The sequence below is a fragment of the Notolabrus celidotus genome, unplaced genomic scaffold, assembly GCF_009762535.1.
Source record: "Notolabrus celidotus isolate fNotCel1 unplaced genomic scaffold, fNotCel1.pri scaffold_468_arrow_ctg1, whole genome shotgun sequence".
Taxonomy (NCBI): Eukaryota; Metazoa; Chordata; class Actinopteri; order Labriformes; family Labridae; genus Notolabrus; species Notolabrus celidotus.
Window position 1 is genome coordinate 1 of NW_023260275.1, and position 18,593 is coordinate 18,593.

Genomic DNA, 18,593 nt, shown 5'->3' on the forward strand with positions numbered 1-18,593 from the left:
AGTCAGCAGCCGGGGACAAAAGAGAAGATGTTTAGATGAATGAGAAAGCAGTGGATGTGGCAGAAACACACACACACACACACACACACACACACACACACCCTCCCTTTGTAATGTCATTAGTTGAGAAGATGTTTCCTGCTGCTTTGATCTGATCCTGTCTTTATCAGGATGACCTAACCCTCCGCCTCTGACTCAGAAAACAGGCGTCCATTGTGTTAAAGACGGATATATACTTAGAGAGAGCTTTTAAATACTGGAGTTAATTTAAACATCAAACAGGATCTGGAGTTAATTGTGAATTTTTAATTTGTAGGTCAACATTAATTCAAATTTCCTCTTCGGAGCAGATTAATATTTGTCTTGTTCTGGGATGATTTATGTTTGATGAAATTAATGATGTCTCTGCTTTCTCTCTCCCTGTCCTCCCTCCTCCCCCTCCTCTCCTCCTTGTTCCTCCTTTGTTCTTGGGTCAACCCTCCATCCTCCTCCTCCTCTCCCCCCGTCCCTCTTCTTCTCTCCTCTCTGCAGCCGGAGTTTGGAGAGCCTCACTTTGGAACACCCTCTCTCTTTAAAGCTCTGTTGTTTACCCGTGGTCGCTCTCCTCCGGGTCTGGGACGTCCCTGGAGTGTGTGTCTGGTCGGGCGCTCAGGGTGGGAGGGTTTTTTTATGTGTTGATGAGTGTGTGGGTGTCTCGCGTCACTTTTCATGGGACATTGAGAGATGTGTGTGTCACAGCGTCGGTGGACGGGCTGTAGGGGGCCGTGCTCCCCGGTCCTCCCCCTGGTCCTCCTCCTCCTCCTCCCCCTGTCCTTCCTCTCCTCCACGCCTCCGCTCGCTCAGGGAGCCATCCACATCCCCGGAGGCTGTGAGTACTCCTCCACTGTAAACATCTCTCACTGTAACAGAGTCATACCTGTGTTTCTCCTTTCAGGGTTTGAGTGTACCTGTTCCCTGTTCAAACATTTAGGGCACCACAAAACAGACACAAACGGGTTCCTCAAAACATTGAAGGCACCACCGGTTTTAAGATTCCCTTAAAAACTCACTGAAGGAGACTTGATACAGATGATGAATAAAACTTGAAGAAGACAGTGAGGGTACCCTAACACAGACACCAAAACAGTACTTTGGGGTACCCTGAAAAAGAAGCAAGGGGTATCTTGACTTAGCTTTAAAAAGGCTAGAATGTGATCTTAAAGCAGAAACAAAGGGGTTCCTAAATACAGATTTACAAGGGTCCCTTCTAAATAACACTGCAAGGTGTGTTACAAAAGACCTTAAGGGTATATCAAAGTGTATACTAAAACAGATGCTTCATAGCACATACAGTTTAACAGCTACTTCAAAGCATTGTCCAAAGGGTACCTTAAAACAGACGCTTAAGGGACCCTTGAAACAGATGCAGAAAGGGAACCTTGAAAGAGCTACAACTACATGTTCTTTGAAACAGAAGGAAATAGTTAATTTCCTATAATCAGACTTTAGAGGGTCACATAAAGATCACAGAAAGTTCTTCAAAGTTTAAGGGTACCTAGGAACACATGCTCAAGGGCTAAATCAGACTCCACAGGGTACCTAGGAACACATGCTCAAGGGCTAAATCAGACTCCAAAGGGTACCTAGGAACACATGCTCAAGGGCTAAATCAGACTCCACAGGGTACCTAGGAACACATGCTCAAGGGCTAAATCAGACTCCAAAGGGTACCTTCAAACCGCTCTCATCAAAGGCTACGATGTAAAGGGAGACACCAACGTGTCACAAGTTCAAAAGCTAAAGCGTATCTTTAACCCTTTGCTCAATAGTTCTTTGATTCACACTTAAAGGGTAACTTCAATAAGACTATAGAAAATGCTTGTGGGTATGGGGTTTGAGGGTACCTAACATGCTTAAGGGTACCTCACAACAGATCACAAAAAGAGTACCTGTGATAAATTGCCACAGTAAGTCTTCATAAGCAAACATTAAAGGGTAACTAAAACAGACATATTAAATGCAGGTGGACATTTCTGAATAGATGCTACGTTTCACCTTAAAACAGAAAACAAAGGGTTCCTGGAAACAGAGACTTATGGGCATCTTAAAAGAAGCCCTAAATATACCTTAAAACAAAAATTCAAGGGTTCCTAAAAACAGACACTAAATTGCACTTCACAGAAAGGCTGCAGGACATTTCTGAACAGACTCTGTCAAAACAAAGGGTACTATGAAACAGACACTAAAGGGCATCATAAGTTAAAGGTTGTCTCAAGACAACTGCTAAGTTGGCCTTAAAACAAACATTCAAGGGTACCTACAGACGCTTCACTGAATGCTGTGGAACATTTCTGAACCCACTAGATCTGGAAACTGCTAATTTGAACTTAAGTTGGAAACCAAGGGGTACTATGAAACAGACAATACAAGGTACCCTCAGTTAGAGACTAAAGAGCATCTCAAAACAAGCACCAAATGACCTTAAACAGACATTAAAGGGTACCCTGAAACACACACTAAACTGAATGCTGCTCAACATTTTTAAACAGACTTTAAATTCCCCCAGGTGTTTAATGTACATTAGAATAGACAGTAAAGGGTACCTAGACACAGACATGGAAGAGTATCTAACGTAACAAATGCTAAAGGATACCCTCACAGTTAAAGGTACCTAGAAACGGCCAATTAAAGGTGCAGACAGTCTAAAATGATCGGTATCACAGAGAGCAGCTCGTCATATTTCAGGACTTCTTTTTGATTCTTTAAATAAAACAGAAATATTTTCACACTGAAACAAAAGAAATGTAAAGATCACACGAGTTCTTTCACCAGATGTTTCATGTCGTTGTTGCTGTTTATTTCTTTTCATTACAGGATCATGTTTTTAAATGTCTGCTCATGATTCAACACGAGGTATTAAAACGACATATATAACAGGAAGCTGTAAATCTTTATGAGGAAGGGAAATGAAGGGAAACAGAGGATGAAATAAAGTGGTGCTCCTCTTCTTCTTTAACGTAAATCGATCTGATCTTATCTTTATTTGAAAGAAGATTAAATGAGATCTTCAGGAAGGGAAACTAACATTTAAACGGCTTTACTGAAGCAGAAAAGCAAATATACTTATCCTCACAATAAGGCTTAGAGTGACCTCTGACCCCTGAGGTTAAGTTCAAAGGTCAGAAAGCTGAGCCCCTCACGGTCCCAGAGGAGAGGAGGAGAAGAGGAGGGGAGGAGGAGGAGGAGTCAGGTCCAGTTTGACCTTCAGGAAAACACCTTCTCCTCTGGGTGTGGCCGAGAGAGGAAGAGAGAGAGAGGGATGGAAACAAGAGACGATGAGGAGGGGATAGATGAAGGAGGACAGGGAAGGTGAAGACATGGAGGCAGAGGAGGGTGGGGAAGGAGACGCAGAGGGGAAAGATGTAAATTGATCCGGGACGCCATCGTGTCTGAGCCAGGGAAATAAATCCTCTGGTCTGCTGGTTTTAATGTTTGTTATTTATAACCAAGTAAAAAAAGAAAGGTGTCTTTAGAACTGTTTCACATCTTCCTCTCATCCTTTTAATCTCCTGCCTCTCTCTAAGTGTTTGTCTTCTGCTCTCCTTTCCTTGCTTTCGTGTGGACGAACAGATAAAGTGAATAACAGTAAGTGTCTCTCTTTGTTGTGACGGTTAAGGAGTGTGTGATTGCTCCTGACCGCAGTGACTCTTTGTTCCCTGGATGATGGAGGCCGTCTTATTGTTGCTGCTGTGCTGTACCGTCCTCCATCATCTGTCCCTTGCATGCCTGTGTGAACACGGAGCACCAACACTGAGTGATGTAACGTGTTAAATGTGGACGTGATAACTGGGAGTCCTAAGTTTGGGATGTTTTACACGGAGAAGCTGAAAAAGTGAAACAAGCTGTGAAGACAGATCTGTAGCTTGTCCCTCTTTCATTTTTTAAAGCTTTTCCATTAAAAATGGAATGAAGATTTTTCTGATGTCACCCAAATTCATGCATGCAATTTATTTTTAAACCTTAGGTAGGAAAAACTGGGAATTAAAGGAGTAGTTTGACATATTTGAGTACATTTGCTGTCTTGCAGAGATTGAGAGGAAATCGATATCAAGACGTGGACGCAGCCTCATGTTCACAAACATGCATATAACTGCCAGCAGGGGGCGACTCTGCTGGTTACAGATGGACATTAAACATAAAAATGATCCTTCTTTTCAGTCGATTTGATCCAAACTTCTTCCTCAAGTTAATTTAGAGCTGATACATGTTGCTATCATACAGCACTGATCACATGAAGAATAGAGAGGAGGCGTCTGAGGAGATTAAATGCACAGCGATTCTGGAAGTGTTGTAAATGCAGAAAATACATGCCATCCAGCAGACCAATCACAGGGCTTGTGGTCCACGTTGTGTCGGCACGTAGTTACATTTTGGTGTAGATGCACGTCAGGTAAGGGTCCTCAGGCTTCTGCATCCAAAACGGGCTAAACGGACCTACAGCACAGGCTACGGCGTCACTGCGACACAGAGGTAATTCAAGTTGGTAAAACAGGGACAAAAACATGCAGACTAAAGCATTTTGATCTTTTAGTGGAGGCCTCAGAGAGATGCCACATTTAAAGATACAGAGTTAAGAATCAGGTCCCTTAATCCTGCAGGTTTATTTGACTTATGACGGCAAGAACTTTAAAAATGCAGCAAACAAAACCTTTACTTCATGTCCGGACCACTGAGCGCCCCCCGTCTATCTTTTCCTCCCAATGCTTCTTGCACCTAAACGTAAGATGCTGCTGTTGAAGATCACCATACTTCAGTGATTTCTTCTTCCAGCCTGTGGTCTGCATGGTGTGTATGAACCTGCAGCCACATCATAGTCAGCTTTGAAGAAACAGGAAGTAGTTTTTACAAAATGCCTGGGGTTATGCGGTCAAGCAAGTTGACACAAAGACGTGAGCAGTATCGATTTCCTCGTCTGAATCTTGGCGAGAAAGTAAAAAAGTGAACTTCCAGTGATGTCAAACTCCTCCTGTAACAGACTCAGGTCTGAACTCTGCAGACTGCACACTCACTGAGGCTGGGCCGGATTTGTTCATGCTTTGAAAAGCTTGTTTGTTGTCGACTTCACAAGTCAGCCACTTAGAGCAGGATGTGGTCACAGTCCATTACATGCTTTTATTTTCTGCACAAGTTCGGCTGTATTCGTTCAACATGATGTAGACATTCTAAAACATTTGGTATGAATAATTCAGCTCCTCTAATAACTTCATAATAAGTCCAGAAATGTTTCAAAGCTGGTGGAAAAATGGAAATGACCACAAATCAGCTCGTTAGAGAATCATAGACGGACCTGCTGAAAGAGGAGACGCATGTTTTCTAGGTATTAAATTTCTGTGTGTCCGTGTGTGTGTGTGTGTGTGTGTGTGTGTGTGTGTGTGTGTGTGTGTGTGTGTGTGTGTGTGTGTGTGTGTGTGTGTGTTCAGTGTCTCAGCCTCCAGTGATGATGGAGATGCCTTCATCGCACACCGCTTTTTCTCCAGAGGACATCTATCTGCCCTGCGAGGCCACCGGTAACCCGACACCCACGTACGTACAGCAGTCTTATCTGTGTGTCACTAACCCAGAGTGTGTGTGTGTCCATATATGTGTGTGTGTCCATAAATGTGTGTGTGTGTGTGTGTGTGTGTGTGTGTGTGTGTGTAATATAATTGACAAACGAGGAGCATGCATGTGTCCGACTGTTTGTCCACTTCCTCCCTCCGGCCTCACTGTTGGCATGGAGATAAATGTCCCTTTAATGAGATCACAACAATAACAACATCATCCCTCTGTTGTTCTGTCTCTCTTTGTGTTTTCACTTCCTCTGACTCCTCCCTCCTCCCTCCTCTCCTCCTCTGTCCTCTCTGACCTCTATCCTTCCCATCCTTTCATTTTTATATCTGTCAGAAACAGGCCGGTGATAGTCGTTATTATGTTTTTTTGTTGATGTCAACAAATCCAAGAAAAGACCAACACGGACTCTTCTGCATCGTCTGACTTCTTCCCCTTTGTGTCGTTATGAACACATGAATCTTTAAAAACATGACTCTTATCTTCAGTTTAAAGAGACAGAGGATTAGATATGGATACACACTGATAATAACACATTAAAGTTGTCACTCTAAGAGAATAAAATCCCAATTTGAAGAGAAAAGGTTGTATTTTTGTGAAACCTTCCCTCCTCTTTTACTTCACATGTTCCTCCTTTAATTACAGGAAGCTGGCTTCTCTTCTAATATCCTCCTTCAAAATAAAACAGAATAATCCTACAATCACAACCTTTTGGACTGGGGTGGTTAAACCTGTTGTAGGCGTGGCCGGGCGGGGTAAACATTACAAGCTTTCCCCTAACATGGGACAGTTATGTCCAATAATCAAACCTTTTATTTTCTTTGAATGTGAAATAACCAAAGTAATGTCATCTTCATGCAGATGATGTTTAACTTTGAAAGGTAACGAGGCAAACAGCCAATCATAGTGAAGGATTTCAGAGTGGCCAATCAGATTTCACCCCCTGGCTCCGCCCCTGTCCTTGTAACATGTCACAGCCATAGACTGTATAAATAATGGACGTAGTCTCCGGGACGTCACCCGTCTGTTTCTGAAGAGCTGCTTTGAGGCCAATCAGTGGCAGCCATATTGGAAATGTTGAACTCAACCAAACTGCTACAGTGTTCCCGCCTGTCAATCAAGTCAGCTGAGCCTCTCATTGGAAGACTCGTAATCTCAATATCTTAGAAAATAAAGGACATGTTTAAATACATTTTATTTTCTCTGATTTCTTGAGATAATGAGGGAAATAAGACCAGAAAGCAAATAAGATGTATTCAATAATGTCCTTTCAGGGCTCCCGTATATTAAGAGTAAAATTGCATCAGTATTTTTAAATGTAATGTGGGGCGCTGGTGGACTAGCGGTCTTAGCGCCCCACATACAGAGGCTACAGTCCTCATCGCAGAGGTCGCCGGTTCAATTTCTGTGACCATTTCCTGCATGTCTTCCCCCGCTCTCTACTCCCCACACTTCCTCTCTCTCTTCAGCTGTCCTATCCAATAAAGGCAAAAAGGACAAAAATATAATTCAAGAATTAAAAATGTTATGTCTTATGTTTCTTATATTACACATCCAATTATTGAAAATGATATCTGAACCTTGTCACTCTGTAATCCGGGACTGGATCACAGAGGAAACACTGTCTTGGCGACATGATGAAGATCTCTCTCCTCCTCCTCCTCCTCCTCCTCCTCCTCCTCCTCCTCCTCCTCCTCCTCTCTTTAGGTTCCGCTGGGTGAAAAATGGAAAGATGATGGAGACGACGGGTAAAGGAACCGGGACTCTGAGAGCCAGCGAGGATGAAGACATCGAATCGTACGACGGCACATACCTCTGCTACGCCTCCAACATACTGGGAACCGCCATGACTCAAACCGTACGGGTCATTGTAGAGGGTGAGGCTCACAGTGCACACAGGAATCAGTACTAACAACAACAACAACAACAACAACAACGACAACAACAACAACAACAACAACAATGATAACAACAACAATGATAACAACAACAACAACAATGATAACAACAACAATGATAACAACAACAACAATGATAACAACAACAACAATGATAACAACAACAACAACAATGATAACAACAACAACAATGATAACAACAACAACAACAATGATAACAACAACAACAACAATGATAATAACAACAACAACAACAATGATAACAACAACAACAATGATAACAACAACAACAACAATGATAACAACAACAATGATAACAACAACAACAACAATGATAACAACAACAACAACAATGATAACAACAACAATGATAACAACAACAACAATGATAACAACAACAACAATGATAACAACAACAACAACAATGATAACAACAACAACAACAATGATAACAACAACAACAACAATGATAATAACAACAACAATGATAACAACAACAACAATGATAACAACAACAACAACAATGATAACAACAACAACAACAATGATAACAACAACAATGATAACAACAACAACAATGATAACAACAACAACAATGATAACAACAACAACAACAATGATAACAACAACAACAATGATAACAACAACAACAACAATGATAACAACAACAACAACAATGATAATAACAACAACAACAACAATGATAACAACAACAACAATGATAACAACAACAACAACAATGATAATAATAACAACAACAACAACAATGATAATAATAACAACAACAACAATGATAATAATAATAATAACAACAACAACAATGATAATAATAATAATAATAATAATTGATTGGATTTGTTTGGCACTTTTCATGGTACTCAAAGTCGCTTTACAGAAAAAATAACATTTTAACATTTAAAAAATGTGAAAATTCTAAATATATATTTATATTTATTAAAATTAAATGTAACATCTAAAAATTTAAAAATTTAAAAGTAAAGAAAAAATAAATGTAAAAAATAAATCAAACAGAACAGAGACAGAGACAGAGGGGGGGGGGGGGGGGTAGAGGTCATGTGTTGTAGTTTGTGGGACAGGAGGGTCTTGAGGTGGTTTTTAAATGATTGAGTGAGTCAGAGTTGTGGATGTTTGGAGGGAGTGAGTTCCAGAGAGTCGGGGCAGCGATGGCAAAGGTCTTCGTGATGGGGGACAGGAGATCTGCATCTGATGATCTGAGGCGGCGAGATGGGGAGTGGTGTTTGAGGAGGTCGGTCAGGTATGAGGGGGCGAGGTGAGGTGATGAGCAGGATCTTGAAGTGGACTCGGTGCTGTATGGGGAGCCAGTGGAGCTGCTAAAGGATGGGTGTGATGTGGGCTCTGGAGCAGGAGTGGGTGAGTAACCGGGCAGCTGAGGTCTGAACTCAGTTTTTGGAGGTCAGTGGAGGGAAGGCCGTAGAGAAGATGCTGGAGGTCATGAAGGCGTGGAGGAGAGTTTCTGCAGCAGAGGAGGAGAGAGAGGATCTGAGGAGGAAGAAGGATGTTTGGGTGATGTTTCTGATGTGTGGTTTGAAGGAGAGAGTGGGGTCGAGGATGATGCAGAGGTTACGGACTCCTGTGGAGGGTGTGACTGTGTGGTTATGGATGCTCAGTGAGGAGTTCTGGGTGGAGGGGCGGAGGGATTTGGGGCCGATGAGAATGAGTTCAGATTTATTGTAGTTGAGTTTGAGGATGTTTTTGCTCATCCAGTTTGTTTTTTTCCAGTAGCTTTCAGGGTTACCAAATACGCTGACATTCATTTCCTGGAGAGCAGTGGATTTAGAATCTGTCCCCTGTTAGCAGATCTTTGGACTCTAACGAGTCCTCCAGAAGAGGCTTAGATGAGTTAAATCCAAACACACTATACGTCGTACAGCAGCTCTCATGCTGACTCATATAATCCCATGAATGAAATGTTATGAAGGCGGTACAGTAGCACACAAACCCTCCTCACCTCCCACACACACTCACACACGTAAACACACACACACACTCCAGTGACTCAGTGAGGTTGACTGGGGCCACCTGTTCTGCTCTCTCATCTCTTGTTACCCTGGAAACGATTTCCTGGAGACAGGGCGGTGACGTCACTTTGCTGGGAGGGTTCAGGAGGGGATGCTGGGAAGTATCACCTGACAGAGTTCAGCCTCAAACACACACAGACTGTTAAAAAGAGGAGGAGACGCTGTGCCTGTCGAGTAACAGAACCTGTGAGGGGATAAAAACTGCATCCAGAGTGAACTCAGGCTCTATTCACAGCATTAAAAAAACTGTAGAGTAAGCTTGAAGATATCAACCTCATCTGAAACAAACATACTGAAGCCAGGGAGGTGCACTGACTCACTGCAGGCTCTCTGCAGCAGCTCACTGCATCATTTACTGAACACGCCTGTGACAGAGACGACTGCTAATACAACACACACTGATACAAACCAGAGCTGCTGTGATCCAGGTGATGAAGGGGGAGGGGCTTATTGTACTCATGTGAGACCTAATTTTACAAATTTAGATGATAATTAAGTTTAAAAAGTTAAACTCAGAGTAGCTCCGGTAGGTTGCTTCAGCTTGCCGTCACTAAACGGCTGCAACAGATTCCATCTGATCAAAGTAAGTCCATAAAAGTTCCTGTTGTTGTAAAGTAAAGCACAGATCGTCCTTCTAAGTGTTTGAGAACTTCACAGACATGTTCTCTGCAGAGATAGAAACTTTCTTTGTTGAAGATGGAACCTTCTTTTCAATCACAGACTGTCTTTATATTGCTGTAGACTTCTTTGACACAAAAGGTGCTTTTCCACGGCAATAACTTTCCCCAGGAACGGGGACCTTTTAAGGTGCATTTGGACCAAGAGTTCTGTGAACTAAAAGGTTCCTGGTCCCCCCGTGGGCTGAAGTCCCGGGTAGATTGTGTAAATCAGGCCAGTGACGTATGGTGGAAAAAAAGTAAATGCACTACACCACCAGACCAGTAGAGGGCAGTAACACAAAGAGGAATGCCATTCATCACAGATTGAAAAAACAATGAATGTGAATGGTTTTAGAAAAAAATTGGAAAAGAAAATTTAAAAAAAAAATTTGAAAAAAATAATTTGAAAAAAAAATTTGAAAAAAAAATTTGAAAAAAAAATTTGAAAAAAAAATTTGAAAAAAAAATTTGAAAAAAAAATTTGAAAAAGAAATTTGGAAAAAAAATTTGAAAAAAAAGTTGACCTGGAGCATGTCGAAAAAATTAATCTTTCTCAAATTTGAAATTGTGCTCCGAAAGCAGAAAAACTGAAAATTTTGCGCCTGCGGTTAAAAACATGAAAAAGCAAAGAATGAATCAACACAACAGTTAGCCTGTTAGCATTTAGAGACTCAGCTGGTCTGTTTTAGATGGTGCTATATTTCATCACAGATGGATTCACTGAATCAACACGTGAGAGGAGATAAGCGCGAGTAGCAAAGACGTTTCAACACGGCTTTAAAATCCTTTTGAACTCAAAAAGCCGTGATCGCAGAGATCGGCCGGTGTTTTGGTTTAAACGGCGACCCTGTTAACTGGAGACTCTCAGCCGGATGCATCCCTCATAAACGTCTTTAGACCATCATTAAATATCTGATGAGGATATTTTGAAATCTTAATAAAAACTAAACTAGTTTGCATTCCCAGGAACTCCCTCTGTGTTTCAACAGCTGTGTAAACTCCACAAACACTGACACGTTCAGCTGAAGGTCTCCAGTTTACAGGGTCACTTTTAAAACCGGAACACCGGGAGGAGAGACGCATTCACGGTGGGCTGAGAGAAGACTACTGTTACAAGCTGCTAAATCAAGAGAATCACAGCTTCTTCTTTTGAAAAGTACACACACATACAAAAAAGATAGAACAAATAAAAACTAATGAAAGAAAGAGAAATCAAGAGAATCACAGATGGAAAAAAACAATGACTGTGAATGGTTTTAGGAGAAATTTGACAAAAAAAAATTTGAAAAAAAAATTTTTGACAAAAGAAATTTTGAAAAAGAAAATTGACCCAAAAATTTTGAAAAAAAAAAATTTTTGAAAAAATTTTGGATTTTTGAAAAAAATTTTAATTTTTTTTTTTTTAAAAAATTAAAATTTTTTTTTTTTTTTTTGAAAAATGAAAATTTTGATTTTTGGCAAAAACAAAATGAAAAAAAAAAACGGCAAAAAGGTTGACCCGGAGAATCACAGCTTCTTCTTTTGAAAAGTACACACACATACAAAAAAGATAGAACAAATAAAAACTAATGAAAGAAAGAGAAATCAAGAGAATCACAGATGTGTGTGATGTTATTGTGGACGGAGGGAGGAATAAAAACACTGAGGTTAATCTACCAATCAGACACGTTCAGCATTACAGGCCCCGCCCCCTGAAAATCCTGGGACCTTTGAAAAGTACTACCCCCCTAGCAGGGGCTTTTTAGGGGGGAGATTATCTACCCCTGGACTAAAGGGGTAAAGTTCCTCTGCATGTTACAAAAGCAGGAACCAGGGTCTGAACTATAAGACACATTTTACTATGTGGACAATAAAGCGTATGGTATTGTTCTGTTTATCGATTCTTATCATTTAATATTGTTTCATGTTGTTTCATATTACAGCATGTAGTTCTGGTTAGTTAATCTACCCCCCTGAAAAGAACTACAGGTCTACCATGGCTCTTAAAGTCCATCTTCTTGCTTTAAGTCGAGCCTTTCAGGCGTTTTGAATCCACTTCGTTACTCACACTCGTCTCCTTCCAAGTGATGATTCAGTGAATCCATCTGCACAATCAAAAACAGCACAAGAGGAATCTCCTTCATGCTAACAGGCTAACTGTAGCATCACACATGACGATGTCGTCCTGTCTGTCTCCTTCTATGGGGTCATCTTTGTTGTATGGCTGGAACTAACAGTTCCTGGTACTTTGCAGATCATGAACGTTGCTTCAGTCCTTCTGCCTTGTTTCTCCTGATAAACGAGGCCCAGGTTTCAGAGTAGCAGAGTATCTTATGATGTTATATCTTAGATCAGTTTAAAGTGAAGATATCGTCCTGTATGATTTCAGTGACAGTGATGAAGAAGATCTGAGTTATAATCTGTGCCTCTGTGTTTCAGCTCAACCCGTCCTCCAGAAACAACATAAAATCCGTGCTGAGACCATCGAGGGGGACAGCATCGTCCTGTCCTGCAGCCCCCCTGAGAGCTCCACCCCCCCACACATCCACTGGATGGACAAGAGTGAGTCTGTTTCTCATTTGGGCTCTGTGTTTTCTGTCCACTTTATTAGCTTGGATTCAGCGTGACAGACAGACGGACGCTTTGTCTCTCATTAGTCATCCAGGCTGTGCGTGTGTGTGTCTCTGCTCCTCACTGTGACTCTAATATCCCAGCAGCTCTGCATCCTTTATTCCACCTGACGGCCCTGTTGGAGGGATTTGCATCACTGCGCTGCATTGCAGAGCGTTTCCACTCACACTAATGAATGCAGCACTCTCAGACCAGGCTTTTTGGCTCCTTATTTTTATATTTCTTTACTTTTCTTCTCCTCCCTCCTCTCTCTCTCTCTCCTTCTGTCGCTCACAGCCTGTTTGATAAGAGGTCCTTTTAAGTTGTCAGTTTTGTTTCCCTCACTCAGGAAAGTCAATACTGCAGTGCATTAGAAGATTTGGAGCTTCTTGGTTTGCTCCCCTGGTGCATGTTTAGGAAACTAAGCGAGCTTGAAGCGCTCACTAAAAACTACAGGACACAGGGAGGGAACATCTGCAACAATCTGGTGAGCGTCTCTCCCTCTCATCTGTGTGTGTGTGTGTGTGTGTGTGTGTGTGTTGTTTGTTTCAGAAATGGTGCACATAAAGGAGAGCGACAGAGTGACCGTCGGCCTGAATGGAAACTTGTACTTCTCTAATGTTGTGAAGTCTGACAGCAGAGCGGACTACATCTGCAACGCCCAGTATGCTGCAGCCAGGACCATTCTCCCCGAAACCGCTGTCTCTCTCACTGTCAACCGGAGTGAGTACACACACACACTCTCACACACACACACACACACACTCTCACACACTCTCACACACACACACACACACACACACACACACACACACACACACACACTGATGACTCTTATTAGAGATGATCAGTCTGAAGCCAAGTTTAGTCATCCTTCGATCTGCCTAATCCCGTCACACTCAGCTGCTGACTTGTTCAATAAAGCGACGCAGACAAAGTCAAACATCAGAGTTTATTAAGCTTGGCCAAAGAAGCATCATCGCTGCTCCATCAGAATTAACTTTCCATCCCTTTAAATGTGTCTTCAAACACAAACCCCACTTGACATGCTTTCTTTGTTACAGACTTTGTATTTAAAATCATGCTTTCACACAAAAATCAGCCTCAGTAAAGGAAGTTCTCTAACACAGTGTCACTACATAAGTCTTAGTTCAGGGTGTTCTGATGTCTGGTGCTTTCTCTCTGCAGGTAACGACGTGGTTCACGACAGGAAACCTCACCTCTTCACTCCTCAGGGAACTCACTCCACAGTGCTGGCTCTCAGGGAGCGCAGCTTCATCCTGGAGTGTATCCCCAAAGGCCTGTAAGTCTGTCTGTGTGGAGGAGAGAGTGTGTGTGAGTGAGTGTGTGTGTGTGTGTGTGTGTGTGTGTGTGTGTGTGTGTGTGTGTGTGTGTGTGTGTGTGTGTGTGTGTGTGTGTGTGTGTGTGTGACTACATCTAGACAGTGACTTCATACATTCAGCATCAACATCTGAATAACTTCACTCAGTCATGGTTTCATGACGTTGCTGTTTCCTTCTGTTTTACTTTGATGAGGAAACAGGAGGTTACATCCTCCTTCTTATCTCTCTCCATCCCTCCTCCTCCTCCCTCCTCACTTCTCTGTTAATCACATCTTCCTCTTCTCTGTCCTCTCGTCTCTTCAGCCCGACTCCAAAGGTGGAGTGGAAGAAGAAAGATGGAAGCCTGGAGGAGACGAGCGCTCAGCTGGAGAAGCACAACCGCTGGCTGCGCTTCGACAGCGTCACTCAGGAGGACGACGGAGAGTACGAGTGCAGAGCCTTCAACACCCACGGCTCGGTGACTCACTCCTTCACCGTCACTGTGGAAGGTAACACTTTAAACCTCTCTCTGCTCTGAGTGACAGACTTAATCCAGATTATTCATCCCTTCTTGATTCTGCTGTTTTATTCTGCAGCCGCTCCGTACTGGGTGAAGGAGCCTCAGAACCTGCTCTACGCCCCAGGAGAGACTGTGCGTCTGGACTGTCAGGCTGAAGGGATCCCGACCCCGGTGGTCACCTGGAGGATCAACGGGGAGCCCATCTCAGGTACAGACTCTCAGAGTCCCCTCCCTTTATTTATTCTTCTGTTTTTATCTCTCCTCCTGAAGAATGGATGAAAGACCTGAACCGCTTCCCTGAACCTCTGAGACTCCTCCGCCTCTGATGGAGAAGGAAGTTCACTCAAAGTCTCAAAGTGCAGCGCTCAGCATCTTCACTTTCTAACACAGAGGTGGAGGGGGACGGAGAGAGAGAGAGAGTTCAGGGAAGAGAGAGAGAGAGAGAAGAGTGGAGATCGTTTCCTGAATCCACTCTGTTCAATAAAACAGAGAGAAAGAATGAAAAGAAGAAGAGAAGAGAGAGAGATAAAGAGAGGGAAGACTCTTTAGTTCAGATGAATTAAACAGGAAACTCGACTGACAGGAAAGAGATCAATAAAGATAGGAAGATAGGAAGATAGGAAGAGGTAGAAGGAATAAGGATAAACGACAGAAACAAAGGAGAAAAGAGGAGAGGAACAAGAGAAGATTGCAGATTAAAGAAAGTAAATATAGAAAGAAGGAAGGATGAGGGGAAGGATAAAAGAAAGAAGTGAACATCGGACGGGAACCAGAGAGAAAGGAGCGATGAGACGCATAACTACCTCAGAGAAGAAAGAAAGAAAGAAAGTTTGATGGATGAAGGGAAGGATGGGGAAAAGAAGAGTAGAAATAAAGGAATGGAAATGAAAATAAAAACAAAGGGATGAAGGGAAGAAAAGAGAGAGAGTGTCAGCTGCAGCTTCTCCTGTTGGTCGACGACTTCCTGTTCAAACATTTCTTTGTGTTCGACCGAGAGGAAAGTTTCTCTTTGACAAACTCCTCCTTTAACCTCTTCACCTCCTCCTTTAACCTCTTCACCTTCTCCTCTTCATCCCCCTCTCCTCATCTTCCTCCTCCACCTCCTCTTCCTCCTCCTCCTCTTCACCTCCTCCTCCTCCTTTAACCTCTTCACCTCCTCTTCACCTCCTCCTCCTCCTCCTCCTTTAACCTCCTCCTCCTCCTCCTCCTCTTCATCCCCCTCTCCTCTGCAGAAGTGGACTCTGACCCTCGCCGCAGTGTGTTGGGTGGCGTGTTGATCCTGAGGGACGTGGTGTACGCAGACACGGCTGTGTATCAGTGTGAGGCCACAAACAGACACGGTGCCATCCTCGTGAACACCTACCTCTACGTCGTTGGTGAGTCCATCCCTCGCTCTGCTGACTTTAAACTGAAACCTTAAATAAACTTTAAATAAACTTTAAATAAACTTTAAACTCATAAACAACACCGTGTGTTTCTGTGACTTTAAACTGAAACTTTAAATAAACTTTAAACTCATAAACAACACCGTGTGTTTCTGTGACTTTAAACTGAAACTTTAAATAAACTTTAAATAAACTTTAAACTCATGAACAACACCGTGTGTTTCTGTGACTTTAAACTAAAACTTTAAATAAACTTTAAATAAACTTTAAACTCATGAACAACACCGTGTGTTTCTGTGACTTTGAACTAAAACTTTAAATAAACTTTAAATAAACTTTAAATAAACTTTAAACTCATAAACAACACCGTGTGTTTCTGTGACTTTAAACTGAAACTTTAAATAAACTTTAAACTCATGAACAACACCGTGTGTTTCTGTGACTTTAAACTGAAACTTTAAATAAACTTTAAACTCATAAACAACACTGTGTGTTTCTGTGACTTTAAACTGAAACTTTAAATAAACTTTAAATAAACTTTAAACTCATAAACAACACCGTGTGTGTGTTTCTGTGTTTCAGAGCTGCCTCCTCAGATCCTGTCCTCGGATGGAGTGGTGTACAGAGTCACTGAAGGAGGAGACATCATGCTGCACTGTGAATCCTTCGGCTCTCCTCAGCCACAGGTCACATGGTGAGAAACAGGAACACAGCACTCACACTGAAACTTTAATAAACTTAAGAAATAGAAAAATAAATGAAAAAGCATCAATATAGAAAATAATAATAATAAATAAATAAATAAAAGTAAATACACAATAAAAATAAATTACAACAAATAAATATAAAGAGATTAAAAATTAATTGAAAAATTAATCAAATTAAACTTAAGAAATAGAAAATAGAAAAAAAATAGAAATAAATATAAATTAAAAAATAATGAAAATAAAGAAATAAAAATAAATAGATAACAGAAATGTAAACTTAATTAAATAAAACTTCAATAATAAAAATATAAATAAAGATAATATAAGATAAAAATAAATAATTAACAACTAATAAAAATAAATACATTTTAAAAAGCAGTAAGAAAAATTAAACATGCTCAACTTCCTGTCATTCGGTCATGTAGTCTTGGTTTTCGTTCACTCAGACCTTCACCGGGTCTACAAAAACCAGACCGGGCTATAACTGTGTGTCTAACGTGTGGCCTGACCTCGGCATGAAGGTGAAACTGATTTAAAGTCTGATTTAATTAGATCTCAATCCTACACACAGGGTGTATCCTGCTGCCCCATAATGTTCAGTTCTCCTGTTTGTTAAATTAATTTAATGTGAGCTGCTGTCCTTGTTGGAAAATTAAAAACTGTATTATTGTTACTTTAAAATGAAACTACCTCTCTGAATATGGGATGTCTTTAAGCTGTTGTTTTGGGTCTTTACTCAGAAATACAGCTGCCTTATCTTAAAGATGAAAAATAAAATACGATATGTGAAGAATCATATTTCACCCTTAAAATCATTTTTCTTTTTCTTTTTAAATTTTAGAGACTCATCATGTCAGAAACAGACCCTGGTATTTACTCTCAACAGAGCAGCGCCCTCTGGTGGCTGCAGTAACAAAAAGCAGAGTCACCAGCGTGCTTTTATCGGCTCATGTTGGGTCATTCTGAAGCTGTTTAACTAACTGTATAACTTTAGAACAAGTTTTAAGTTTTATTTGGAGTAAACTCCTCAAACATGAGAGCAGGAATCATGAGTCTCTGCACCCTGAGGCACCCTGAGGCACCCTGAGGTCTTCTGGCGTGTTGATGCATCTAAATGAGTTTATATCTCTGGATTTTGCTGAGTGATCTTAAACATTACACTCCCATAATGTCCGGATTGACTCCTCTTCTCCTCCTTTTCTCTCATCGTGTATTGATCTCGCCCCGTCCACCCTTCCTTTGAGTCCGGAAACCCTCTCCCACGAATGAGTAACTCTGTTTTATTGATGCTGCTGTGGCATTAATGTCTGGGTGTGTTACATTGGAGCAAACCCTGAAAGGCTCATTAAGACAGAGCTGCTGTAACACCTCTTATTGATGTCTGTGAGATCAATATGTGTGTGTGTGTGTGTGTGTGTGTGTGTGTGTGTGTGTGTGTGTGTGTGTGTGTGTGTGTGTGTGTGTGTGTGTGTGTGTGTGTGTGTGTGTGTGTTCTCTGTAGGGAGGATGAGAATGGGCTTCCTCTGTTGTCACATGCTGGCATCTCTCTGCTGACCAACGGGACGATCAGGCTGCACAAAGCCAGCCCGGAGGACAGCGGATTCTACATCTGCTCCATCAGGCACACCAACATCACCATCACCGCTCACCTGGAAGTTTTCAGTGAGTCACACACACACACACACACACACACACACACACAACAATGCTAAGAGGAACCCAAAGACAGACAGTTATTTTACCCTGCAGAAGGAGTTGCAGGTCCACCCCTGCGTTGAGTGTTCTTGTTAAGATAAACCCCTTTTTGAATCTATAATCAGGTGTTGATTGCTCCCTTTAAATCCTCCAACCTCTATGGAATTAATCT

The 18,593-nt window shown here is 41.7% G+C and overlaps 1 protein-coding gene across 1 annotated transcript; it reads left to right on the forward strand.

The window, feature by feature from the left end:
* Window positions 1-694: 694 nt before the first annotated feature.
* LOC117809838 (neural cell adhesion molecule L1-like) lies at window positions 695-18,388 on the forward strand (the record flags this gene model as incomplete). Its single annotated transcript, XM_034679360.1, has 11 exons — window positions 695-868; window positions 5,460-5,562; window positions 7,294-7,463; window positions 12,622-12,744; window positions 13,345-13,515; window positions 13,981-14,095; window positions 14,439-14,623; window positions 14,711-14,842; window positions 15,867-16,010; window positions 16,602-16,713; window positions 18,228-18,388. Coding segments are annotated over exons 1-11 (1,561 nt in total), but the record flags the coding sequence as incomplete, so codon positions are not given.
* Window positions 18,389-18,593: the final 205 nt, after the last annotated feature.